The sequence below is a fragment of the Podarcis raffonei genome, chromosome 1 (genome assembly GCF_027172205.1).
Source record: "Podarcis raffonei isolate rPodRaf1 chromosome 1, rPodRaf1.pri, whole genome shotgun sequence".
NCBI classification, from domain to species: Eukaryota; Metazoa; Chordata; class Lepidosauria; order Squamata; family Lacertidae; genus Podarcis; species Podarcis raffonei.
In genome coordinates, this window is record NC_070602.1 from 1,440,066 (window position 1) to 1,467,478 (window position 27,413).

Here is a 27,413-nt window from a genome sequence, read left to right on the forward strand (position 1 = left end):
ATCTGTATGTGTGGATATGAGTATGACGTGTCCCCTGCCCCACCATCCCGTTTCGTGAGGCGAGGACTACGACTCCCAGCGCGCCCCGCGCGGAGGAGGAGGAGTCGGAGTCCGCCCTCCCCACGTGACCTCCGCTCTCCTCCCGTCTGCGCTGCCGGGCCTTGCGTGTCCCTCCGCGCAGGCGCAGTGGGCGCGGCCTGGGCGGGCTGCCTGAGGCGGCGTCTGGGCGGCGGCGGAGGCTGAGGCGAGGCTGAGGCTGAGGCGGCGGCGGCGCTGGTGACGCGTTTCCCTGGAGACGGCGATGCTCCCCTGCGCGGGGCCCGGCGGCGGCGGCGGGGGCGGCGGCGGCGGCCTGGGGTCGGCGTGGCGTCTGAGCCGGGCGAGGCCCCGCGGGGGGCCATGGCCAGAGAGGAGCCCGAGGGGGGCGGCGGCGGCGGGGGCGCTGAGGCGGAGGAGCGGCCTGGGCGTGAGGCGGCGGCGGGGGGCGCCTGCCCGCCCTCTTCCCCTCCTCCGCCTCCTCCTCCTCCGGGCGAGGGCCTGCGCTTCGGCCTGGTCCCGGCGGAGCTGCACGCGCGGCTGCTGGACCAGCGGGACTACCGGGGCCGCGTGGGGGCGATGGGGCAGCTGAAGCGGGTGCTGGGCGAGGCGCCGGCCGCCTCCCTGGCCTGCCTGCCGGCGCCCAGCCTGCTGGGCCTGCTGAGCCTGCTGCGCGCGCTGCTGGACGACTCCAACTTCAAGGTGGCGCTGGGCGCGCTGGAGGCGCTGCGGCTGCTGGCGGCGCGCCTGGGCCCGGCGGCGGGGTCGCGCGCGCGCCTGGAGCCGCTGGTCTCGGCGGCGGCCAAGGTGCTGGGCGACGCCAAGCTGGCCGTGCGGCAGGAGTACCGCCAGCTCTTCCTGGCGCTGATGCGCGCGGCCGGGCCGCAGCCCGTGCTGGACCTGCTGCTGCGCCCCGAGCACCTGCGCCACCGCAACGCGCGCGTCCGCGAGGTGGTGCTGGCCATCTCGGTGGCGGCGCTGCTCACCTTCCCCTCCGAGGACTTCCAGCTGCCGGCCCTGGCCGCCGCCCTGGCCCCCGCGCTGGCCGACGCCAAGCGCCGCGTGCGCCACGCCGCCCTGGAGGCCTTCGCCGTCCTGGCCTCGGCGCTGGGCCCCGCGCGCGCCGGGACCCTCCTGGAGGCCGTCGACGCCGTCGAGCTGCGCGGCGAGGGCCAGGGCGTGCTGGGCGCCGTGCAGGCGCGCCTGGCCCGCAAGACGCTGCCCCGCCTCACCGAGAACTGGTTCGTCGAGTACGCCGTGCCGCTGCCCGACTCGCCCCACGCCGGGCCCTGGCCCCGCGGCGCAGACACCGACTGGCTCCTGGAGGGCAACCGCATCCAGAGCGCGCACAGCGGGTCCGCCAACGCCGGCCTCGCGCCCTTCGCCGAGCAGGGCGGCTGCCCCCGGAGGGTCCTCAGCGCCGGCAAGGGGAAGCTGCCCTGGGAGAGCGACAGGCCCCCCGCCGCCCCCGCCGGGCGAGGATGCTGCTTCGCCAAGGCCAGCGACGCTGCCCCGGTGAGTCCCCGCCTTCCGGGCAGTCTGCAGCACAGCTTGAATAATAATAATAATAATTTGTTATTTATACCCCGCTCATCCGGCCAGCCACTCTGGGCTGCTTCCAATCGAGTGTTAAAAACAATACAGCTTTCCAATTCTGGAGACATACCTTTTAGACATGCACTGTTTGGGAACACCGGTGCATTCAGTTTTACAAGCGTCTCAGACTGCTAACCCTTTCCATGCCCTGGAGGGGCGCCAGGAAATAGTTTGGAAAGCTGGTTTGCTGTCATAGACCAGCAGTTTAAAAGTAGTAGAAAGGAGGTAAAGTAACTATAAAAACGGAAAGACAAAAGTTGCTGACCAACAGGTTAAAACAACTCAAATGGTAACTACAGTGCTACCTCGGGTTACAGATGCTTCAAGTTACACACTCCGCTTGCCCAGAAATATTACCTTGGGTTAAGAACTTTGCTTCAGGGTGATAACAGAAATCACGCTGTGGTGACAGTTGGAGACACCATTAGCTAAAGTGGTGCTTCAGGTTAAGAACAGTTTCAGGTTAAGAACAGACCTCCAGAACGAATTAAGTACGTAACCAGCAGTTTAATTATACCACTGTATAATTAAAGTGATCAAGTTGAAGACTTCACAGAATTTCATAAATGGAATACTAGTGGTGCCTCTCTAAGGCTCACTGCCCTTGTTTTATCAAGGAGGAGAGGTGGAACCAGGGTGCTCCTGCCCTCTTGCGCATTTTGCACCTGGCTATTGGCCACTTGCGACCAAGTGAAGATGCCTGGGCGCCATGATGGCACCTGACATCTCCACCGTCTGGCTGGCACACAGCTGCATATATCTGTTGCCATGCTATGGTACGAGTCAGATTTTAGCTGGAGCTGACAGTATACAATACATTTGTCATCTTGAAATAAAAAAGGCACCTAAGCATTCCATTAGTGCACCTGTAACTTAGGTTTAAGGGGCTATGTGGCGAATAGCTTTTATATTTCTAGTCTCTAACATTGCTCTCGCCCTCCCGGTCTACTCGCCACAATAACCCTGCAAGGTAGGTTAGGCTGGAAGTAGGCAGTCACTGGCCCCCCAAGGTAACACCCAGTGTGGGATTTGAATCCTAGCCCAGCACTGCTGGTCGCAGCCTCTCCAAGGTTGGCTCTTGCAAGGCGGTGCTGATGCTGAAACTTCACATCCCTCTGTTGAATGGCTTCTGCACCCTGCAGTAGCTGAGGGTGGGGACAAAGGGTTTTTTCGGTATGGTGCAAGAAGGAGAGCCATGGGGAAGGGAAGCTTGGCATGTGGTGTAGAGAAACAGGTGTGTTGGATGGGGCAGCTATAGAAGATGGAGTGTTCTTAGTTCAAGGTAGGGCAACAAAAGAAACATAGCCTTTCCACCAAGGAACTCATGGTGGCATGTCCGATTCTCCCCCTCCTCCTTTTATCCCCACAACATCCCTGGGAGGTAGGTTAGGCTGGGAGAAGGCAGTGACTGGCCCCCAAGGTCACACCCAGTGACCCGAATGCGGAATTTGAACCTTGGTCTCTCCCAGGTCCTAGTCGGACACTTGTAACCACTAGGCCACCACTGGCTCCCATAGGGTAGGTCAAGAAGAGGAAATGGCTATTCACATTTTCTCCAAACTGGCCCCTGCCAAGTGGTGTGGATGCTGTAGCTTCAATGCTGTGGCCTCTGCACGCCACAGGAGCCAAGGGTTTTGCGGGTGCAGCAAAGAGCTGGGGGGAGGGAAAGCTCAGCAGACAGTTTGGAGAAACAGGTTCATTGGATGGGGCAGCCATAGAAGAGAGAGCGATCTCTTAATGTGGGTTAAATGTGGGGTGACAAAAGGGGCATTATGACTCTGATATGCCTGTGGTTAAAGGCTAATAGTTCAGCACATTAGAAGCTTGAATAGCGTTTTTTAAAGGTAACGTAATAACTTTTAGCTACCCTTCACACACTTCTTTTCACACCCTTAGAAATGTCTTCATAGGAGCTAATGGTGAATGGCTTCCCTGGTCCATCTACCCAGATATGTTTAGGTTACATCAGCTGATGAGGGTGGGAGTTCTTTTTACAAAAGCTTATTTGCCTCATCTCCTGGAGGCAGTTTTTCATACCCCATAGACCACCAGGCAAGTAGCTATTTGCAAGCTTGTGCTATCCATTATCTTTACTATTTTATTATCTAGATGTGCTGACCATCCTTCATCACTTACAGTGATCTAGATCAATGGTTCCCAATTGGTGATCTGCATTACCCTCCCCCAGGGGGTCTGTGGCACATACCTGTCAGCTGTCCAGGACATCCCCTTTTGGGGCACTGTACTCTCGCACAGGTCACATGACTAACCAGATTCAGCATAAAGTGAGACTCAAATTGAAGCTTGAATTTTACAGGTATCTGTAGAATTTCAGGGAGGAATTATTTGGTGGTTTCTCCACTGTAATTTTGCTTTAAGATTATACCTGAAGGAGCATCTCCACCCCCATCGTTCTGCCCAGACACTGAGGTCCAGCGCTGAGGGCCTTCTAGTGGTTCCCTCCCTGCGAGAAGCCAAGTTACAGGGAACCAGGCAGAGGGCCTTCTCGGTAGTGGCACCCGCCTTGTGGAACGCCCTCCTGGTCAAAGAGAAAAACAACTACCAGACTTTTAGAAGACATCTGAAGGCAGCCCTGTTTAGGGAAACTTTTAATGTTTGATGGACTACTGTATTTTAATATTTTGTTGGAAGCTGCCCAGAGTGACTGGGGAAACCCAGCCAGATGGGCGGGGTATAAATAATAAATTATTACTACTCCTGTGCTATTATGATTATTATTGTTATTATTATTACTATTACTGGGCTTGTTTTTTGTTACTTACTGAAAAATGTAAGTTTTTTAGGATTTTCTTCTGTATTTTAAATGTTTGTCAATTGAAAGATGGATTTAAGAAGTATAATTCTTATGGTCGGGAATAGATTCTTGAAAGTAGCAGCAAAAATGTTTCCCAGGTTCATGGAGGAAATTAATTATTACCTTCAGGCGCATTCCAGTGAGCTCATATTTTGCTACAAATTAACACAAGTTGTTCAGTAATAGCTGAAAGAATTTATAATGAGGAATGTTCATAGTGATCCAGTAACGGTAGTAAAAGGTAGGGGAAGACCAGCAGCCACAGAAATACTGAGAGGAAGAATAATATAATGAAAAATTCCTCTCTGTTTGTCCGATCAGCTTGCTGATGGTTCTGTAGAGTGTGCTAGAAATTTAATCTGACTCCCAATTTCTAAAAGTAATCAGGTTTGAGCTGTCCCAGAGACTGATGGAGGCAGAAGTATGGTACTTGAAAATGCTGTAACTTTTGTAAGAAACATTTATCCTTCAGGCTCCCAAGGTCCAGATTCAGCACAATTGTCCATTGCATGTGACCACATCGCTTTCTAGTTTTACAAGGAAGAAGGCGGAATTGCATTTTAATGCCTCCTCTGTCCTATTTCTCTTGCAGCTCTCACCATCCAGCGATTTCCTGCAGTCTCCAAAACTGAGGCCTTCGCAAGGTAAGTGCTACAGATGTGTCCAGACCCAAGTGACTCACTGTCACGCGATGGTGCAAAGGAAGAGGGGTCCCTGTCCTCCAGATCGGTCCTTTTCTCTTAATATGACACAGAGGATGGCGTTCCTCACCCCCAACTCCGTGCCGAATCTGGGAGAAGTGCTTTCTGCTAAAACAAAGCCATGATTGGCTACAACCCAGTAGATTTTATCACAGTCCTGTTTTAGAACCCATTGATCCTGCCGCATACTGGATTGATTGGGCTAACATGTAAACTTTGGCCAGTAGACTTAACTGTGGTTTGTTTCAGTGATGAGTTGGCATTGCATCTGAACCCAACATCCTTGCTTAATCTCAGTTTGTTTGGCCGCTCCATACCAGAAGCCAGCCAAGCTACAAAGGCACATGACAAGAGCCTTTGCTGGTCTGTAAGGCAACCTGTGATTTGTTGAACAAACCATGGCTTCCTGTTACAAGTGAACACACCTGTTGTCAGTAGGGATTTCCGGGGGGGGGGGGGGAGTGCTCACTCTGCAGAAATGAAAGCAGGGTGGATTTTAAAAATAAAATATGATTTGTTAAAAAATTAAAATCTGATTTTTTTAAAATTTAAATTGTATTTTTAAAATTAAAATGCTTTTGGAGGAAAAATCTTTCTAAAGAAAGTTTTCTATTTAAGTTACATTATAGTCCAAAGGCTATTCTTCAGGAAATGAGGATTTGTTTTAAGTTTTTCATGTGTGCTAAGGCTCAAAGTTTTTTTAAAAAAACAAACGTTTAACAACATCAGTTAACAAACATGGATACATATGCTATAATGTTACTGTTTTAGTTTAATAAGTTGTTTAAATTGTTATTAAGGAAATTATTATTTTTCTCCTTCCAATAAAGTACAGCAGAAAAGTTGTCCAAATATAAACAGTTAACTTATTGAACCTCACAATAATTTCATAATTATTGTTCTATGTATTTCTAATAGTATAACCAAATCAGTAATTTTTGATATAACTATAAAAACTACTCTGAAAATTTATTATTCAAAAAATGAAACCTTCATCTGGTTGTAAATAGTAAGATTATACCAGCAAGGAGTCTTTCTGTAAAAAATAATAATGATTTAAATCAAGCCTTACTGACTATTGATTTAAATCAAGTCTCACTGACTAGTGATTTAAATCGTGATTTAAATTTATTTGATTTAAATCAAATCTACCCTGAATGAAAGAGGAAGCTAAGCACTAATTTGGCTGCTTTAAGGAAATGACCCTGAAGAAGCTTCTTCTTGTCCTGGAAACCTTCCAAGAATCTTGGTTCTTTGGGGAAAGCCCTAGACACTGAATGAAAAGCTCTATGGAAGTAGCAGAATCCAGGACAAGCCCCTGAACTTATTTTAAGAAAACGTCATTATAATTATTCCTCCATTGCACAGTTGAGTTCTTGCCTTTTTGAGTTTTTCTGTCCCATCAGAAAGGTACTGTCTTTATTGTCTTTTCTTTGCCTGTGAAAAACCTTTGTCTTCCAGCAAGCCTTTTAAGTGGTCTTTGCTGGCACAGAAGTTGCGTTGCTATATTTATTTATTGGTGGTAGTTTTTATTATTAAATTTTTCTGGGCTGTTTCCTGGGAAATGGCTATTAAATAATTTTCCCCTTTTTAACAACTGGGGGAAAGTTCAGAGTAACAAGTGGTGGTGATGTGAATGCCTGGGAGTTGAGTTGGAGCCAGCCCACATGTTATTTTCCTACCTTTGGGTACATTCCTTCCTTCCTTTTAAATTGGCAGTCATTTATTTTTGAAATGGATGTGTGAGCAAAGCACTTTTCTTATTTGGCGAGTCCCTCATCTTTAGGAGAGACTGAACTACTTCTAAATCTCTCCTCTTCGCAGAACTGCGAGCTATTTCCTATTCCTTTGCATTTGTGTAGAAAACGTGGTCTTGGCGGGGGGCAGCTCACTGAACCCCCCTGTCTGTCTGGGTTAGGGGTGGGGAACCTCCAGTCCATGGGCTGAGTTCTGTCTGGCACAGGTTCTGGTTTGGCCTGTGAGGCTGTTTTCCCCAGACCACGACCACCTACCCAACATCATACACTATGCCAGGTGTGTGGCAGGTAGAGTCATGGGTTTGATTGAATGCACAACTCAGTTCCCCATAGCGAACTTGAGCATACCAGTTGAAGTCACCACCCATCGGCTGGCAGTCTGTGACTTCAAGCCTACTAGGTCAGGTGCATGACTCAGTTCCCTGGTGAATTGAAATAATTCCCTAGTGTTCTTTAAGCTGCTGTTGTTGTTTGTTGTTGTTGTTGATGACTCTTTGTGACCCCCTGGACCAGAGCACGCCAGGCACTCCTGTCTTCCACTGCCTCCCGCAGTTTGGTCAGACTCATGTTTGTAGCTTTGAGAACACTGTCCCACCATCTCGTCCTCTGTCGTCCCCTTGTGCCCTCCATATTTCCCAACATCAGGGTCTTTTCCAGGGAGTCTTCTCTTCTCATGAGGTGGCCAAAGTATTGGAGCCTCAGTTTCAGGATCTGTCCTTCCCGTGAGCACTCAGGGCTGATTTCTTTCAGAATGGAGAGGTTGGATCTTCTTGCAGTCCATGGGACTCTCAAGAGTCTCCTCCAGCACCAGAATTCAAAAGCATCCATTCTTCAGTGATCAGCCTTCTTTATGGTCCAGCTCTCACTTCCACACATCACTACTGGGAAAACCAGAGCTTTAACTATAGGGACCTTTGTTGGCAAGGTGATGTCTCTGTTTTTAAGATGCTGTCTAGGTTTGCCATTGCTTTTCTCCCAAGAAGCAGGGTTCTTTAAGCTAGTGGATCTGAAAGCTGTAACCAGACAGCAGGCTATCCCTGGGAAAGTGCTAGATCTGTGGAGAAGCTTCCCAGTAGCTCAGCCAGGTGGATCTGTGGGGCAAATGCGGGGAAGGGAGGTGCTGCATCTGACTTCAGATGTGTTTAACTGGTTCGTAGGAAGTTATTGCCAGGCCTGTGCCAGTCCATGAACAGGAGAAGTTAATGTAATAGTAATATTTGTAATAGTGACTCCTGAGAAAGTTTTTTGCACTCTCGTAATAAGAAGGAGCCAAGCTTTGTCACTTCCCACTTTAGTATTGAAAAGGCCATACTGGACAAGACCAGACTTGCTTTGCTCCCTTTTATTGGCAGTGCATTGTGCACCTGCCTCTGGGTGGACTGTGCCAGTTTAGAGGGACTTCAGAGTTCATTTAGGATGAGCTCAATTAGAATGCAAGTGTGTGTGTTTGAGGGGGGAAGCAGGAGATGTGAAACTACTGGATTACTTTCAGTTGTATATGTTTTGTTTCTTTTTAAGGGCTGCTTTTGATTTTTATCTTTCCCTGTCCTGGATCGATTAGGGCAAAAAGTACTTAGGAGAAACTGCTGTGCCCAAAGGAAAAAGAACTCTTGTCTTTTCCGCATCTTGCCAGTTAAATTATTCTGCCTTGTGCACATGAAGAAAGCTTGTTGTAAGGTTGCCTTGGGAGCTTCTTCACACTTGGTGCTGGGAACTCTCAAGGGACATTCCAGAGTCCCCAAAGGAGTGTGTGAAATCCCAGAAGAGGGGCTGTGTGCTTGCGTGCCTGTGTGTGGTCTCTTTGCTTGCTAAAGTTGCTTTTGAAGTGTCACTGCTTATGGAAGCATACTTGACTGCCCTTTCTTTTTTTCTTGAAAGGTGTGATGGCCTCTCATCAGCCTCATATTCCAGGAAAATGCGGGCTGCTTGGTTTCTCTCACACTCGCGGGAAGAGCGGCAGTGTGGATTCTGATCTGCAGTTTCTAGGACTGAGCAACCCCTGGCAAGATAAAGGTATTTGTAGAATGACCATCTTTTAAGCATTTGTGCATGCCAGACCCATTCCAGCATGCCCCGTAGCACTCTGTCGGGCGGGTCAGATCTGCATTGCAAAGCATATAAGGGGATGGCTTGCGTTGATCCAGATTATTGGTTCAACCAAGAGCCAATGTGGTGTAGTGGTTAAGAGCGATAGACTCGTATTCTGGGGAACCAGGTTTACATCTCTGCTCCTCCACATGCAGCTGCTGGGTGACCTTGGGCTAGTCACACTTCTCTGAAGTCTCTCAGCCCCACTCACCTCACAGAGTGTTTGTTGGGGGGGAGGAAGGGAAAGGAGAATGTGAGCCGCTTTGAGACTCCTTCAAATGGTGATAAAGCGGGATATCAAATCCAAACTCCTCCTCCTCTTCTTCAAACTGGCGAAGCACTTGCAATGGTTTTCCGGGCCATGAGCAGAAGTCTTTTCTGGCTTTCTGCTGTCTGACATCTTTAACCTGAGGTGCACGGAGCATGTGGATGATGGCAGAAGTGTAGCAATAATAATAGGACTCATTATGTTCTGAAGCCCTTCAAGGTCAAAGCTCTGTGCTATATATTACTTCCTCATGCAGTGCATGCATGAATGGGTCAGTTTCCTCCTCTGAAATGAATGGTGAGCCCTTGCAAGCAGTGAATACCTAGTGATGCAGCTGCTGCGCCTTTTCTTCTTCTTTTGCTTGTTAGGAAGCAGGAACACTGGCAAAGAGCATGAGGAAAGTATGGAGCCCAGCTCATTCAGCCAGCTTTGGGCACAGGGCCCTTGGTTCTTGCTGCAGCCCACCTGCTTAGTCTCCAAACCCATAGGGCAGAATTACATCTGCAGTAGGGAGCAAAGAAGGAATAAATTATGGAGAATAATTTATGCCAGTGAAGCCAAAGTGGCAGGACCCGTTTGTATGTCACAGACCATCAGTTAAGCAAAGTAACGTGTCCTTTTTGATATGCTTATGACTTCAAGGAAAATCTCTCGGTGTGACTTGTGCTTGAAGATTGGTTATCAGACAGGTTAGACAAGAAATAGTTTTAAAATGGTTGTGTTTCCTTTCATGCTTCTTAACCTGGATTGTGCATTTCTTTTCCCCTTCCAACCAGTGTGTGCCAGCCTCAGTTTCACCAGCAAGCCTCAGCGGACCTTCTGCAGCCCCCCTGAGCATGCACCGCCTCTCCTGGGCTCCCACCCCAGCCAAGGAGCTTTCATCCTTCCATCCTACCCATTCTCATCGCCCAGGCACAGTCCAAAGCACACCTCCCCTCCTGCGGACTCGCTCAAGAAGTCGCAAGACTTCTCTAACTCCTGGCCTCTGAAGAGTTTCGAAGGGCTTCCGAAACCTAGTCATCAGAAGACGTTTTCCAGCCCGATGGCAGGAGAGGACGCAGGTACGAGCCCTGGTGGAAAGAGCTTGATGCAGTCTCCAGTAACACGTGCTGAACCTGGTAAGGAAGGGTTGCCAAAGCCGAAAAGAGAAGGAAAAGGAAGGTGCCACCTCACCCTACTGCAACCCAGTCTCCACCAAAAGGGGGGGGGGTCTTCCTGGGCCCCAGGAGGGAGGAGGGAGGCTGAGGTCAGCACTGGCAAGAAGCAGACAACCATGGAAATCTCTGCGTTTCTCCTTTGCACACTGCTTCGCACACACACTTCCTTTACATGTTACTGCTCAGTCACTAACCATCTGCCCAGATAGGGGGAATCTTTCTTTGCCTCTAGAAAGGGGCTGTAGCTTCAGGAGTTGGCAAATTTCAGAGAAAGGGCGTTTCACAGTCGGTCAGTAATTGGCATTGTGACAAGTGGGGGAAGAAGCCGTCTCGGGGTCTGCAGGGCTCAAGTTGTTGAGGGATTTATAGGTCAAAACCAGCATCTTGAATCATATCTAGGAGTAGGAATATCTATTAAAAGCCAGTGTCGACTGTGCATCAGTAGTGCAGAATGTCGTTCCCTTCTGTATGTGAAAAAGCTCTACTTTTAAAATGTTCTGAACGTGTTCTCTTCGTGTGTTTTCTGATGCAGAGGCAAAGCCACAGGATACGCCTCCCATTCAGCTGAAACCTGCCTTTGTGAGATCGCCGGCTTCGCGGAGAGGCCTGAGTGGAACAAAACCAGTGCCTCCCATCCCCAGGGGCCTTAGTCCCTTACCTGACAGAGTGGAAATCAACGTAGTGGGACACAAGAAGGGGGACCCAGAAGACATCTGGCTGAATGAGAGGGACAGGAAGCTGGCCATCGATCTTTCAGAGTTGAATGTCAATGAAAAGGAGCTGGATGAGGAAGAGGTGGGGGCTCAGTGGGATGTTTTTACTGTTAACAATGGGTGAATAGCAAAATTATTTTCCTGGGCTTCCTATAGAATGTATACACGTGCACGTGGCCAACACAGGTTTGTTTGTAGTTTCTGTATTCCATGTTGCTTTCTTATCAGAGGCACGGGGGGGGGGGAATGGGATGATGCATCTTTTAAACAAAATTCCTGCTCCCCACTCCAGCATCCATTCATAGGCAGGCAGCATACAATTCTGTAACCTCACACTTGCACTTCCTCACAGCGTCCAGCTGGGATCACGTCTCTTCCCTCCTTTTCAGATGCAGAGTTCTCTCCGCTCCTTACGTAACAGCGCCGCCAAAAAGAGAGCAAAGCTAAATGGCAGCACTTCCGACCTTGAGAGCCCAGACTCTGTCCTGAAACTCGACCTGACCTCAGAGTCTCCTTCTTGCTTGTCGTCCCCAAGCACCAGCTCCTACAGCGAAAGCGGGGTGTATAGCCAGGAGTCCGTGACATCCCCGCTTTCGACAGCCCCTCAGGGAATGAGAACAATGTGAGTGTCATTCATAGCACGAGGGGGGAATCCACAGGCGGGGGGTGGGCGTTCCTTATTCTATGTGGGCCTTTTCCTGGAGGTGGTGATGCCAGGGACTGAACCATCTGAGACTTCCTGCATTCAAAGCAAGTGTTCAGTCACTGAGCTGTAGAGGAGCAGTCCTTGCTTTCTTTTGGAGACTTCAAGGGTTGCTGAGCACTGATGGGGGTGGCTGGGGACATGTTATGCCAGTGCTCCAGAATATGCACTTGCTGAAGCCTCCTGGTTGCCATTCTCCGGGCAAGGCTCGGTATTTGTCTCCTTGTCCCTCATTTGCACTCCTATAAACAACAGCTAAAACAACAGCACGTGCATAGAAGCAGTTCATATCCAAGGCAGACGCCAACTGGGATAAAGGCTTTAGAAGGCATGTTGAAAGAGAATCTTGAACTTGCCATCCTTCTTCCGGGTGCTGGGAGCTGCTCTTAGTGGCTGTTCTGTGCGCAGTGAAACTTGGAGGGATGGTGTCTCTGGGCCATGTGAAGAAGTTGCTCCATTTCCTGTGTATTCTCGGTCCTCGGAGAGCTGGTCCTTCCTGCAAATTCTCTCCGATGAGTAATAATGAAAGCTGGAGCACTTTGTGCTGGGTAGGAACGAGTTAACAAAAGTGCCTTCCTTTCTGCCACAGGTCGGACATATTCCCTCTCCTTGGAGGTAATTCCCAGCCAATGAAGCTCTCACCAACACGGAATCGGGGTCCTATAACTGTGGAACAGAGTCCCACCACAGGTAGTCTGTAGGGCACATAAGGATAGGATGGATTTAATGGGGTTGTTCTTTTTGCAGTGTCTCTAGATGCTCCAGTGGGTCTCCCTTTGCTAACCTTCTGGGTCATTGAAAGAGGGTGGACAGGCAGCAGCCGTAGACCCAGCTAGCTTTTTAATGTGGATTTGCAATCAGGTCGCATCTGTAGGGGTTGGGCTCTAAAGGTTGGGCATAATAATGTGAAAATGCATATAGCAAAAATTGCCTTTGCATTGGCCGGGAAAGGAAGGGAAGCCTCTTGCATGTCTCTGCTGGCTCCACTCCTCCCCATGTAGTGACCCCCAGAAAGGATGGAGGCAGCAGGCAGAGATGGGAGGAGGAAGGCGGGCAGAGAGTGATGCAGGCAGAAGGAAAAGGCTGGAATGGAGCTGCAGCTGGGTGTGTAAAGTTGGATTTGCGTAAATACAATACACATATGATGTGACTCAGTTGTATTGCTGGGAGGGGTCAATACAATCTTATAAATATTTGAAGACTACACATTAAGAAAATAAAGGCACTGCAAACTCAGCATATTAATTTTGATGTCCTAGAATGACTGTACATAAATATACATGCTTTTTATGAGATTTGTCTTAAAGAAGTTAATAACAACTTTGACTTGGTGTTTGGCTGGTATTGGATCAATTTTATGAAGCAATGTTTCTAGAACCAGAAACTTTTCTTTCAGAAAAACATAGTAGTGGAAAGTTTTCTACCCCAGCCACATTACCTACTGGATGTCCTGCTACTTCCCCAAACATGTACTGAGACCTAAATTCTAGTTTTCCTTGAACTGTCTCCCAAAGCCCATATCATAAACGTGTTAACTCTTTTCACCGGGTTGTGGCAAAAATTCGCCAGGCAGGCATACCTCCTGCAAGCAGTTTGTACATGCAGAATTCACACTCTGGCCAGCTCGGGACTGTGGCATTTGCAAAAGTAGGCGGCTTCCTGTGTTGCTCTTGGGAACAATTTGCTGTGGATTCTGCCTTCCAGGGATCATGTTTCATGAGAAAGCAGCTTCCAGCGTGAGCATCAGCGGCCAGCGCCTGAGCTACGGGAACGGATCAGGAGATTATGAAGAGGACAGACAGAAAGTGGCATCGCCCGCCACCCTTAAAGGGCAGAGTAAAGAGCACCAAAGGCACTGTAAACCCACCAAAGGTGAGCAGGTGGAGGGTGCTGGAAGGGAGGGGCTTCTACTCTATTCCTCCAAATTTGGGCCTGAATCCTCTCTTAGTCTTCCTTCCTGATGCTCTGTGTGTGAGAGAGAAAGAGAGAGAGAGTAAAGTGCTACCTTCAGATGTGGTAGAATCTAGCTTTTCATTTTAAGGTTAGACAGGAGGAGTGTTTCTGGGGGGAATGGGAGTGAAAGCACACGCTTTGGACCTGATCCAGAGCTGTGTGGTGCTGCAGGAGGCATGCAGGTCCTCCGTGAGGGCATTTGCTTCTCTGTCTTTGGTTAAGGCTCCAGAGGCCCACCTTGTGTACTGGATCCACTGGTTTCGGCTGTTGATATCAGATGCAAAACCAGAAAGGAACTTTCTCAATGTCATGGATGCAAAGCACAAATAACTTAATGAGGAATTCTAGGTAGTCTTAACACCTGGTTTTTGTTTGTTTTTCTAGGGTTTACAGGGCCCACTTCGAGTTTACAGCAGCTAACTAGCCTAGACTTCATTTCACCGAGTGCCTTGTCAGAAGACTCTGTAGTCATTGTTGGAAAAGGTATTTCAAACAAGTACTTCTTGATTACAATTCTTCTTATGCTGGCCTGAAAGATTGTCTCACCACTTACGCAGCCAGTCAGTCACTGGGCTCTGCAGGGCCTCCTTCAGAAACCATCCTATCGGGAGATCCACTCCACCCGATGGAGGAACTGGGCCTTTAGTGTTGTCTCTTCCCTTGAATATCGGACAGGCGCCGTGTCTGTTGCCTTTTCAGCACCAACTGAAGATCTTCCTTTTTCAATAGCCCTTTTAAATTCCCAGTCTGCATCCAGAATGAAATTATTCTTAAGATGTTTCATCGCTTTTGCCAGCCTGGACTCGTTTGGGGAAAAGAGTGGAATATAAATTTCATAAATAAATAAATAAATGAATGAATGAATGAATGAATGAATGAATTATCAGGAAGGCTTAAAATATATTTTGCTTTATCATCCTTCTCCCCCACCCAACTCCCTTGTATGTGTTTTTGTTGGAGTGGGAGGGCACATGGTCCTGTGCAAACATTTCTTGCTGAGCAAATAATATACTCGGTGTGTGCAAAAAATTGCACATTGGTAGCTGTGCTTGCCTTTTCCTGCTGGCGATAAAAGAGGCAAAGAAAGGTAGAAAAGAAAACAGTTCCTGTGCACACTGAATGACCTCGGTGCTGTCGGCGCCTTGTTTAAACCTGGGCATAAAATGGTTGTGTTTAAAGAAATAATGTATGCCAGGGGGAAAAAATTCATTGTGTGTTAGATCTTTCATGATAACCCAATGAGCCATATATGTCTTTTTAGGAGTGTTTGGAAGCCCGCCTTCAGCTCCACTAAGTTACGGCCAGTCCCTGATATTCTCCATGGAGAATGGAGATGCACCTTCGTTCAAGCAAAGCATGGAGCCGCTTTCCGGGATCTACGGGAGAGCCGTCCAGCAGCAGAACCCTGCACTTTATTTTGATGTGGAAAACGAAAGAGATGTAAGAATGGAAAATACGTTGCAGAAGGGGGACTGTCACAAAGACGAGCTTTCTGAAAATGCATAATGCACCTGTGTGCCACGGTTGCTACGATCCCATTTTGTTCTTGTTGATGTTGTTTAATGTGTTAAGATGTTGCATGTGGCCAGAAACGCGCCTACAGATAATGGGCTCAGGAACCAATTGCAAATAGTTCCTGAGGCATACTGCGGCACAGTGACAAATGCCAGCATGATCCCATTCTGTTACCCTAAAAGGTTCCAGCAAGTTTAAACAATTAAGCACAGCCTTTTTTTCACTAGGCTAGATAGTGCTGAGCGAGGCCCTATTTTATTCTTAACTCTGCGCTAAAGTATATGCTACAGCCGTCTGCAGTCTCTTAGCAATTGTTGACCTCTCAATAACTGATCACTCAGATGCATCCGTAGCGTCTTGAAAAGTGCATCAGAGTTAACATTGCAGCAAATAACAGTGTTATTTGCATGACTGTTTCTTGAATCATCCTGTTTTTCTGCTGTGGAAATGTTATTTGAGTACCAAAATGGTGTGTGCGTGTGTGTGCGCACGTGCGTGTGCGTGTGTTTGATTGAAAAGGTGAGGAAATTATTGTGAGGGAAAGGGCACTTGTTCTGTTTCTCACTGAAGTGCTATGCCACTTCATCCATTAAGATATTGTTGGCCTCCAAGAATGAAGTCAGACTGCTGGAGAATCCACCAATAATATTTAGAAATTTTGACTTTCAGGTGTCTCTTGAAGACTTTTTATGCCAACGGTCCTTCATAGCTATTTTATTTTTGATGAGCCTGGCATCTTTTTTTGTTTTAACATTGTATGCCACCTTGATATTTTTTGATACGGTGGGTATAAAAATACTTACCATAAAAAAGTACACTTTCCTGTTCTATGCAGATGAAAGTTGCCTTATCCAAATCTGCCCGGGAGAAGATGAGACAGAAGAAGAGAGAAGAAAAAGAATATCAGGAAGTTAGAGATCTTGAAAGAAAGGAATCGCACACTTGGGAACTGCTTAAGCACAATGAATCGGAGAAGAAGACAACCGAAACCAGTAAGCCAAGTTGTTGTTTTTAACTGCTCTTGCAATTCCACCTTGTAAATACGCCTCTGAAAGTCACTGACCTGCAAGTCCAGCTCCATCACTTATTTCTGTGCTGTGCATGGAGGGAGAGGCCTTTCTTCCTCTAGCAGGCTGCTTGGTCTCTGTGTGCAGATTGCAAAGGAAGGATGAAACACTGAAAGCAACAGTGCTTTTAAGATCCATTGAGTTCTGTTTCTTACTCCAAATGGGATTTCTTTCTGGTGTGGTTTGGATAGTGCGTAGCACTTGTTTCTCAAAATTGTCGGGGGGCTGTACAATGATTAAAAGAGGCTTGTGATTTAAGTAACTTATGGAGATATGCTGTTAATGAAATCTGGTTCTTTGCCCTCAGGAAATGCTGCTTTCAGTCCTCTGTTGAAGAGAATGTCAAGTGTAAAAAGGGCACAGCCTTCGGTCTTGCTAGAATCAGGTGAGACTTCACAGCTCAGATATAAAAAAGAGATAGTTGCCGTGTCGCGTATTGTGGGGCATCTCAGATAGGTTGCTTCTACCGTTGGGAACATCTGGGGCTGGGGCTGCCTCTGGTTTCTCTGCCTATGCAGCCACATGCTTGTCATGTGCTACTAGTCCCATTGCACTTTTGAATCACCAACTGGCCAATGCTTGCAGGTGAAGTCTCTCCAGGTCCGCGAATGCAGTTGAGAGACCGGGTGCTGTCTGTCACGCACAGTCCAGAGATAATGGAACCCTCCGAACTGAGACCCTTCCCTAAACCTGAACTTGCTCTTTCGGAAGCCCTGCATTATCTTGCGGAAGACGACTGGTATGTGTCCCAGGTTATCTTTCTCTTCTTTATTTTTATTGACTCTGTCATGCATCAGCAATTAGAATTGAAGTCCACCCTGTGCTGCTTGCATAGCTTTGTGTTGTTTCCGTTTTCAAACACAGGGAGAAGAAGATTGAAGGCCTGAACTGGATCAGGTGCCTCTCTGCCTACCACCCTGATGTCTTGACGGCAAAGCTGCATGAAACCAGCCTGGCTGTTGTTCAGGAGGTTAACCTCACCTCTCCTATCTAGATCTTTTCCTGCAATTTCTTGGCGGATGGTTTTGAGGGGATAATAATAAATTTTTATTTATTCCCTGCCCTCCCCGGCCAGAGCCAGGCTCAGGGCGGCTAACACCAGTAAAATTACAATAAAAACATAATAGGGGGGGAAAAAAACCAATTTAAAATACTGGTTAAAATGCAATTTAAAATGCAGCCTCATTTTAATAGTAGCCCATACATCAAAACCATAAGGGGAGGGAAACATAAGGGTGAGACTGAGTCCAAACCAAAGGCCAGGCAGAACAGCTCTGTCTTGCAGGCCCTGCGGAAAGTTGTCAAGTCCCTAGTCTCTTGTGACAGAGCTTTCCACCAAGTCGGGGCCAGTACTGAAAAGGCCCTGGCCCTAGTTGAGACCAATCTAACCACCTTGCGACCTGGGACCTCCAAAGTGTTGTCATTTGTAGACCTTAAGGTCCTCTGCGGGGCATACCAGGACAGGCGGTCCCATAGGTACGTGGCAAAATCCTAACCACGATGCAGTCCCAGCTAGGAGGGCTTAGGGTCAACAGCCTAAATTTGCCAGCGCATTGGGCAGCCGAGAATTTTATGTACCACGCTAGATACTGAAGTTGGGATTTTGCTTGGCTTCATTTTTATGCCTGTCAGTGGGATGCGGGTAAAATACTATTTTTTGTGCCTGTTCTGGCCTACCAAGCCTAAGCAAAGGTGGTCCTTGAATTCGGTCCCTCTAATTCCATTGGCCTTTTCTAATGGACTGAGTTGGGGCTGCAGGTGCTTCTGAATTCCAGGATGACAGTCATGTTACTTTGTAGTAGCAAACAAAACCTTTGAGCAGTTTGCAAGAAATTAAAATTATCAGTAACAATAAGTGGTTAAAACATTTGAAAGAAAATTAAAATCAGCAGTAAACTAAAAGGAGATTGAAACACATCAGCTTTTACATGTCTATGTTGGCTTGTCTCAACAAAAATGTTTTATGCAGGTGCTGAAAAGACTATAGACAGTACACCTGCCTAGTGTTCACAGGCAAAGAGTTTTAAAGTGTGGGTGCTGCCACACAGAAATATTTTTCTTTAAAAAAATTTGGACCTGTTATGTGACACTTGTAACTAGTGCCAGTTCTGCAGACTGAAGTGGTGGGCCCTTTGGGATAAGGCAACCCTGCAAGTAAACTGTTCCAAAGCTGTTAAGGGTTTTATATACCAGTATACACCTTGAGCCTCACCCAATAGCAGATCTCTGAGCACACATGTTATGTGCTGACAATGACTCCAGTCGGCAGTTATGCTGCAGCGTTCTGCACTAACTGTAGCTACCAGGTCAAGTACAAGGAAAGCCCCACATAGAGTGCCTTGCAGTTATCCAGTCCTAGAAGTCCCTGTTGCCTGAACTACTGTGGTCAAGCTCTTCCACTCAAGGATCAGTTGTAGCTGCCATGCCAGACACTGGGCCTCCAGTGGCAAAGCTGGACCCAGGAGCGTCCTCAGGCTGCAATCCTGTCCAGCTCAGGCAATTTACTATTTTTTCAAGACTAGGGAAACATTCTCGGTGCCTCTGCTGTCTCGTCTGGATTTAAGGCAACCGTTGCATTTTGCCACCATCATCTGACTCAAGGTCTTTTCTTTCGCACAGGTGAAGAATTTGCGTTCCGTTGTTTCCCGAGCTGCTGTGGTTTGCTTAGGGGACTTGTTCAACTACCTGAAAAAGAGCATGGATCAAGAACTGGATAACACGGTGAAAGTCCTCTTGCACAAGGCTGGGGAACTGAACACCTTCATTAGGGAGGATGTGGACAAAGCCTTGAAGGCCATGGTGAACAACGTGACACCAGCACGGGCGCTCTCGTCTCTGATCAACGGAGGCCAAAGGTGAGCCTCTGGGACTCTTCAGAGCTTTCTCCTGTTTCTTATTGCTCCTTTGTAGGCCTCTTCATTGTCAAACAAATGTAGATCATAATAAGAGCCAGTGTAGTATAGTGGCCAGAATGTTGGAGTAGGACCTGGGAGATTGGGGTTCAAATCTGCACTTGACCATGGAACTCACTGGATACGACCTTCGGTCAGTTGCTGCCTCTCAGCCTTACCTTCCTCATGGGGAGGGGGAGGAGGACTAAGTGTGTCACCTTGAGGCCTTGGAGGAAAGGTAGGGTGTAAATGAAATAAAATAAATAGCAGTAGTTAAGCCTTGCTGTGTGAGCTCCACTGGAAGAAATGGGACTCGCACGAGAGCACTATTGAGATGAAGTCCGGTTAGAAATGTGTGCAAGCTGTTTCGAAAGGTGTGCTTGGTAGAAATGTAGGACAGGCAAATTCCATGTGAGTGCAGAAGCCTGTCACATAAACCGTCACTCATCACACTCCAGAAAAGTATTTCTTTCCTGCAGCAGAACTTTGAGAGAGCCACTTTATTGCAACAGTGATTCATAGGAGTTCTTCCTTGGTTGCTGCTGCTTCTGCATGAAACAAAACTGTCGGTTGGTGAAAGGTTTCATGTCAGCGCATTCCTACAAGGCACCTGCTCTCTGGTCCAGATTACGTTGGGAGAATGGAGTGGGGCTGATGATTGGTCAGCCAGCCAGATCCACTGCTTTAACTCCAGATGATCTCCACATTGCTGTGATCAGCAGCTTAAAGGAAGGGTTCCGTTGTGCAGCTGTGGAAGTTTTCAGGGCCTGCTTTCAAAATCATTCTTTCAAGGCCAGATAGCCACACACTTCTCTCTTGCGGATGTTTTCCTTTCTTCTTGTCCCCATTAGCCACTTGAACACAGCAGTGAGAAGATGTGCGGCCCAGCACTTGTCAGATGTGGTGGAGCACATGGGGCCGGGCCGAGCGTTGTCGGGCATTAAGGATGTGACCGACAAGCTTCTGTCTGCAGTAGCCAAATTTGTCCAAGACGGATCACAAGAAACAAGGTGAGTGAGCAGGTGCAGAGCGAAAAGGAATAAGGGATGCTGTGATCTCCAACTTGTCTGGAAACCTAGATTCTAGCTTTGCACGTGAAGAAATGTGACAATGTAATGGCAGAAATAGTTGACGGATCAGAGACAGGGAAGGAAATGAAAGAAGCTCAGGTCACATTTTTTTCAGCTGATTTTTCAAGCTTGAAAAATCTCAGTAGAAGCTTTAGAAAACACCATTTGAAAGTTTTCTACATTTCTAAACTGGTTCAGAACGAGAGCATTGCATAAAAGTGCAGTTTGTCTTCCAGCTGAAGTTTTATGCATGTTAAGTTCCTGCAAATTGGTTCATCACTAGAGGCTCCATAGGCAAATTACTGATTGACACCTGGCTCCAAATACAGTCATTGTCGTGATTCCCAACTTTTGATCTCGCTGCTCTTTGTGCTCCTTTTTTTTACACGTGCAGAGAATACATTTTGTATGTGCATAATTAGGAAAGCCAAAATAATTGATATGAGCATGAATGCCGTCCTGTGGTTCATTGTACCATTGGAATTGTTGGAGGAGGGACTCATCTAAGGTTCATCTAGTCCAGCCCCCTACAATGCATGAAACATGAGCCCTCAAATGCTTCACAGATATGATATGGGGGGGGGTGTTATTGAGTTGTTGTTTTTATTTTGATTACATATTTTGTGGTTTTATATTTTGATTTTGTTCTGTGAACCACCCTGAGACCTCTGGGTATAGGGCGGTATAATAATAATAATAATAATAATAATAATAATAATAATAATAATGTACATTTTACAGAAAGACGTCTTTACTTAGAGCATATATTTATAGTGCTTCATGATGTACATCCCAGGGAGGTGGGGCAAGGTGTGAACAGCCCTGAGATCTACGGGTGAAGGGCAGTATACAAATTTAATAAAGAAACAGACAGACAGGCAATGAGTCTGTGACTGAGCTCCGGTATCCTCAGTCAAGCATTATTATCACTGTTATTTTACTAAAGAATCTGGCCTGACAGACATGCGCTGGGTTATGTTCATGGGTGTAAATCTACTCATCTGATTTGTGGTGGATGCAGGTACTATGGACGGAAGATGCTTTTCACTTTGATGACACACGCAGACTTTGACAAGATGCTTGAAAAGTATGTGCTGCCAAAGGACTTGCCTTACGTGAAGGAGACTGTCAGCAGCCTGCGGCAGAAGGTAGGCGGTGAAGAATGTAACGCCGTGTATAAAAACAAGAGGCGGGGAGATTTGTCAGATTTTGGAAGTAGCGATGAACTGGCCGCTACTGCCAAGGTTTTGCCAACTTGACAATTCCAGCTTCTCTTTTAAAGAGTCGGACAGACAGGAGAGACCTTTGTCTTTGCTGTGTTCATTGGTTGTCACTTAGATGACACCTTTGTATCCCCACCTTCAATATCCAGAAATGCTTTAGACCATCTTTGAGAGGTGACATCTGATACTCTTCCTGAGGAACAATCCTTAGTTCAAATTATCACAGACAGTAAGGAAGCTCGCTGTGGGCTTCCCTCATTAGCTTTTCACAAGTCCTGCTTGCAGTCCCTCTCTTGTAAGATAATTAGTTGGTCTACGTTACAAACAGACACAATTCTTGTTTGCTGCTGCTTTTGAGAAACTATCCTTGGAGGCTGATCATTAGCCTCCTGAACCTTGGATTTTTTCAGAAACTGACTTACTGCTTTTAGAACCCTGCAACTAATGCCCTTTCCACCAGTTAGATAGAGAATGTCTCATAAATATTTTTCCTTGTGCACCCCAAAAATTCGCTCTTGGGGTGGTGGAGGGAACCCCTGAAACAGCACTTGGCGGGAGATGGTTCTGTCTGGCAAGTTGATGTGCTTGTGCAGATGAAACATTTGCAGTAACACAATGTTGAGTTCTACCCTTAATTTTTTACCCAGATGCCCTCTTGGAGTTGTATCCGACATTAATCCTACTCAGAGAAGACCCATTGAAGTTTGTTGTAATAATAATAATAATAATAATAATAATAATAATAATAATAATTTTTATTTATACCCCGCCCTCCCCAGCCAAGGCCACGCTCAGGGCAGCTAACAAGCAATAATAAAAACAAGTTGAATGAATACAACTTAAAAACAAGATTAAAATACAACATTAAAATATTGAAACATTAAAATACAGCCTCATCACAGGAGGAGAAAGGAAAAAGAAAGAGAGGGAGGGAATCAAACTGGCTTCAAGCCAAAGGCCAGGCGGAACAACTCTGTCTTACAGGCCCTGCGGAAAGAAATCAGATCCTGCAGGGCCCTGTAGACATGACTATCTTGGGCTCATTCATTTTAGTGGGCTTTCTCCGAATAGAACTTAGTTGGATATAACCCTCCCTGTCTTTGTAATGCAATTTCAGGGTCTGGGAGAGATGCCAATAGTCACACCCTCGGCCAAGGGCGGAAGGAGGGGTCACACCAGCAACATGGACAATTCGAGAGCAGCCTCTGTGTCGCGAGAAGCGCTCAGTGCTGGCGACAGGTACAGTTGTGCCTTCCTGCTTCAAAAGCTTTTGGGGGGCACATGGGCTAAGGAGTTGGGAATCTCTCCTGCGTAGCTCTAGAATCTATTGAACTCTATGGGCCTTCTCCAAAGTTATTACGAAGGCTGCAGAAGCAGGAAAGTTCCGCTGCAAAACCTCTTGACGTTCTTCTTTTCAGCAGAGAGATTAGAGAAGTCCGCGAAATGCCCCGGAAATTAGCTCCCCGTAACGCCTTGGAAAGTGCCGAATACGTGAAGGTCATAACGACGCTACTGAACGCAAAAGATTTCCGGGATCGAATTAATGGAATCAAGCAGCTGTTGGCAGACACAGAAAATAACCAGGACCTTGTTGTTGCAAACATTGTGAAGGTAACCGTAGAAAGAAAAAGCCCTCAACATCCTTGTTGGAGCTAGCAGGGGATCCCATAGAGCAGAAACCAGGAGATTTAAATTGGGAAATATCATGGCTCCAAGCGGAAAGGGAGAGTCGCTCTAAACAAAGGAGGAGCCTGTTTGTCCTTATAGGTAGAAGCACAGCTATATAGGGGGAGAAATGATGTGTGTGGGGTTCGACCACCGTTCCAGCTAGGCCTGTGGCAGCAGTTCTCAAAGGGCATGGGGGAAAGAGCTCCCTTGAGTTGGGAAGGGCAGGGATTGGGTGTGGCATCTTGTGGCCCCACCACTGAAATGTACATGGAAATGCAAGTGTGTTCGATCTCTTTATGGGACTTTGCACGCCCTGCCCTCCTCCTGGACACATGCTCTGCTCATCCCTTTGCACCATGGGATTTGGACCAAGGCCCTCATGGCCTGGGCACCAGGTTTAGACACCAGGGCCTGTCGCTTGGGCTCTCCCTGGCACATGGATGTGTTGCAGAGCCTTTGACAAGTTAGCCTTTTCAGTCTCGGCTCTCTATAAAATGGTCAGTAAGAATTTACCACACTGCAGAATGAGCAGAACAGGTCGTTTAGGAGCCTGGTTTCCCCATTTCCTTTTTGATTATCTGACATTAACTTGTTTTTCATGTATCGGCTATTTCTTGAACAAAAGAAGCCCAGAATTCTAACTCCTTCACTGGCTGTAGTGTTTGGAGATGGTGGGATGCACGCTGACCAAAGCGCTCTGCAGCCTCTTCCTTTATTTTGCCCTCCCCACAAGTGTTGGGAGTAGCAGCTTGATGTGTGTGCTGTTGTCCTGGGACATCAACCGCGTTTAGATCAGCATGCAGAGCCTGGTCAGCTCACTGCATCTGCGTGAGGAAAGGGGCTTCCAGCTGTTGTGGTCCTGTGCTCTTGTCTAGATCTTCGATGCCTTCAAGTCCCGCTTGCACGACTCCAACAGCAAAGTCAACCAGGTGGCCCTGGAGACGATGCACCGCCTGATTCCTCTGCTGAAAGAGAAGCTGTCCCCCATTATCAATATGCTGATACCTGCCTTGGTGGACAACAACCTGAACTCCAAGAATCCAGGCATCTACGCCGCTGCCACAAACGTCATCCAAGCCCTTTGTCAACACTTAGGTAACGGGACCTTTTCAGCTACCAGCCACGCTTCAGAAAACAGGGTTGCGGAAAATAATTTGCAGCAGGTTTGGAGCTGAGCGACCAAGAACTCTTTTCCATTGCTCAGTTTATGCATCTGTTCATTGTGTGTTGGCACACTGGCGCTCAAGGCTGTGGAGGAATGATTCCAAACTGGAGCAGGCCTCCAGCCAATTTTGATGGGTGTGTGTGTGTTTAGGATTCCAAAGGCCTCATTCTGTGCACTTCCCTGCCAGGCTATTCTGCCAGGCTTCCCTTCCTGGCTATTCTGCATCAAACACAGGATATATATGATATATGTAGCTCTCCTGGGACTCCCATTGAGTTGGTTTTCTGTCTCCCTCCCTCCTCTGCATCTAGACAACTACCTGCTGCTTCAGCCGTTCTGCACAAAGGCCCAGTTTCTGAATGGGAAAGCCAAGCAAGACATCACGGAGAAGCTTGCAGGTAAGGCTCTTCATGCTTTGCTTCCGTGCCTTCGTACCCGGAGTTTGCCCTTCCAGTATGAGCCTGCGCAGGACCTGTTTGCTGGAGACTCTTTAATGACTCTTTAAAGACTCGAGACTCTGCAATGGTGTAGTTTGCTCTGCGGGGTCCGTGATGGTGCCAGGCAGCTTGGAAGGTTGTTGCCAACCTAAGGGATGTGAAACGAATGTGAAATAGCCCATTGACGTCCCATCCCATTATAACAGCTGAAAGCAGAGCAGGAGTTTAAGCTTAAGAACTGAGAAAGCCACCTCACACAGTCAGGCCATTGGTTCATCTATGGCAGTACAGTGGTACCTCGGGTTAAGTACTTAATTCGTTCCGGAGGTCCGTTCTTAACCTGAAACTGTTCTTGACCTGAAGCACCACTTTAGCTAATGGGGCCTCCCGCTGCTGCCGCTCCGCAGGAGCACAATTTCTGTTCTCATCCTGAAGCAAAGTTCTTAACCCGAGGTACTATTTCTGGGTTAGCGGAGTCTGTAACCTGAAGCGTATGTAACTTGAGGTACCACTGTACTGTCTACACGCATTGGCAGCAGGGGTCTCCCCTAACCCTACCTGGGGATTGAAGTCAAGGCCTTCCACTGTGCTCTGCTGCTGAGCTGGGCCCTTCACCACAAAGCTTGTTTGGCGCACCGTGGGCTTAATTGATGGCCTTTCCAGAAGATGCTCTGAGTTTGCATGCTTTCAGTTGCATTCTTGCTCAAGTTGAGCAGGCCAAGGCTTGAGGTGGGGAAGAGAGCCTTTGGTGTGACCAGTTACCCCCCTCTCTCTCTGTCTCCCCGTTTTTGCTGTTCCGAATCCAGAGCTGGTGGTGGAGCTGTATCCTCGCAAGCCTCACGCCGTGGAGCAGAAGGTCCTGGTGGTCCTGTGGCACCTGCTGGGCAACATGACCAACAGCGGCTCTTTGCCCGGAGCCGGCGGGAATATTCGGACAGCCACTGCTAAATTGTCAAAAGCACTTTTTGCACAAATGGGTCAGAACCTGCTGGTCCAAGCTTCGTCCCAGTCCCCCCACATCAAAAGAACTCTGGAAGAATTCCTTGACCAAGCTACCTGAAGCAGACTGAGCAGGTGCAGGTGTGTGCATGAATAAATGCACCTACATGGACAGTACGGTTCCTACAGGTTACTGAAAACTGACAGCAAACTCTTTTCCGTGGGGTCGAGTGGAGCATCCCCCTCCCTCTCTCTCTCGCTGCATTCCTTCACAGTGCCTGTGCTTTTCACGTGGATTTGGATAGACTGCTTTTAATTCCTGGGTTTTCCTTCCCCCTGGTACACGTCCCAGGCCGAAACCAAAATCAGTATGATGCTTGGGAACTCTCCCCCCTCTGGTGCTGTCCCAAGAATTCTGTGGAGTTGGGGAATGGATGTCTTGCGAAAGCAAAAGTCAGCTCTGCTTCTTTGCACTCTTCTGTAGACTCAGTGGGACAATGCCCTGTGTGCGCGCTAACGAAGATGAGATTTTAAAAATAGGAATAGTTCTAATCATGAAATCATGTTATGACATGTCTTCTCATGTAGCCTTAAGAGGGAGGGGGGAAAAACTTTTGAGAGGCACATTCATAAAGAACAGGGTTCTGTGTGATATTTGTGGAAAAAAATGTATTTTTAAAATCAGTCCCAGTCATGATTGTGCAGTGTTCGCTCGCTTTTGCTGCTGCTGTTGATGTATGACATCTGCTTGACAGTTGGGCATCATTATCTGCACACTCTTGTAAAACTTTTAACAGGTTATAATGAAGCATGTTGACCAAAATTTATAGAAAACAAATAATTTTTACATATTTTGAACAACACATGTCTTAAAAGAAATGTCACGTGTTGAATATAGCTTCCATATTTTAGTGTGAAAAAATAATACTGAATTTATCTCTGTCCAGAATTTATAAAGGTGTTAAGTTTTCTGCCCTGCTGTGCAATCCTCAGCGATCTAGTGCCAGTTGTTCCTTCTGCTCTCGAAATTTTACCATCTACAAGTACTGTATTCATTTGAAACACAAAATGTTATTAAAAAAATAAATGGATTTATTTCTGTAAAAATGATTCCCTCATGTTGCTAAGACTTGAAATTTACTTGGGGAGCTTTAGCATAAAATGTATGTTATGAAAATCCCTGTGGAAGTAGGGGGAAAGTGGCCGTCAAGATGCACCATTTTGGAAAGAAAACGTGGGGAGGTCAGGATCGGACCATTTAGTTCACTACTGTGCATAATTAGTCTTCTATGTGGGAAGTCTGTGAGTTGGGGCTGTTGTATGTTGCAGCCATATGAACTTTCTGAGAAAGTACATGTCAGCAACGCCACTTTCAGAGATGGTTTTATGGAACAAACCTATTGATGGAGGGAGGGGGGAAAGCAGACATACCAGACCCACCATACTAATCCTCTTCCAAAGGAGTGGCCCTATCCTTGCAAAGTGTAACCAAGGGTACTCAGATCATGGCACAGCCTCCATTAAGGAGCAGCAGTGGGCTTTGTCCAGTTGAGGGGGTGGATCTGGAGTGTGTTCCTAGCATGGTTATCTCTTGCTTGGACTACTGCAATGCGCTCTATGTGGGGCTACCTTTGAAGGTGACCCGGAAACC

General features: G+C 47.4%; 1 protein-coding gene across 1 annotated transcript; it reads left to right on the forward strand.

The window, feature by feature from the left end:
* Positions 1–249: 249 nt before the first annotated feature.
* Positions 250–26,872, forward strand: TOGARAM1 (TOG array regulator of axonemal microtubules 1). The gene is made up of 22 exons (XM_053379595.1): positions 250–1,551; positions 5,040–5,091; positions 8,784–8,918; positions 10,038–10,322; positions 10,951–11,213; positions 11,521–11,753; positions 12,424–12,524; positions 13,539–13,706; positions 14,172–14,270; positions 15,049–15,227; positions 16,138–16,294; positions 16,677–16,754; positions 16,955–17,108; positions 17,234–17,339; positions 18,989–19,224; positions 20,112–20,270; positions 21,352–21,478; positions 22,671–22,792; positions 22,972–23,164; positions 24,097–24,316; positions 24,698–24,784; positions 25,630–26,872. Exons 1-22 carry the CDS (start codon positions 400–402, stop codon positions 25,881–25,883), a joined length of 4,560 nt encoding a protein of 1,519 aa, XP_053235570.1. The 5' UTR covers positions 250–399; the 3' UTR covers positions 25,884–26,872.
* Positions 26,873–27,413: the final 541 nt, after the last annotated feature.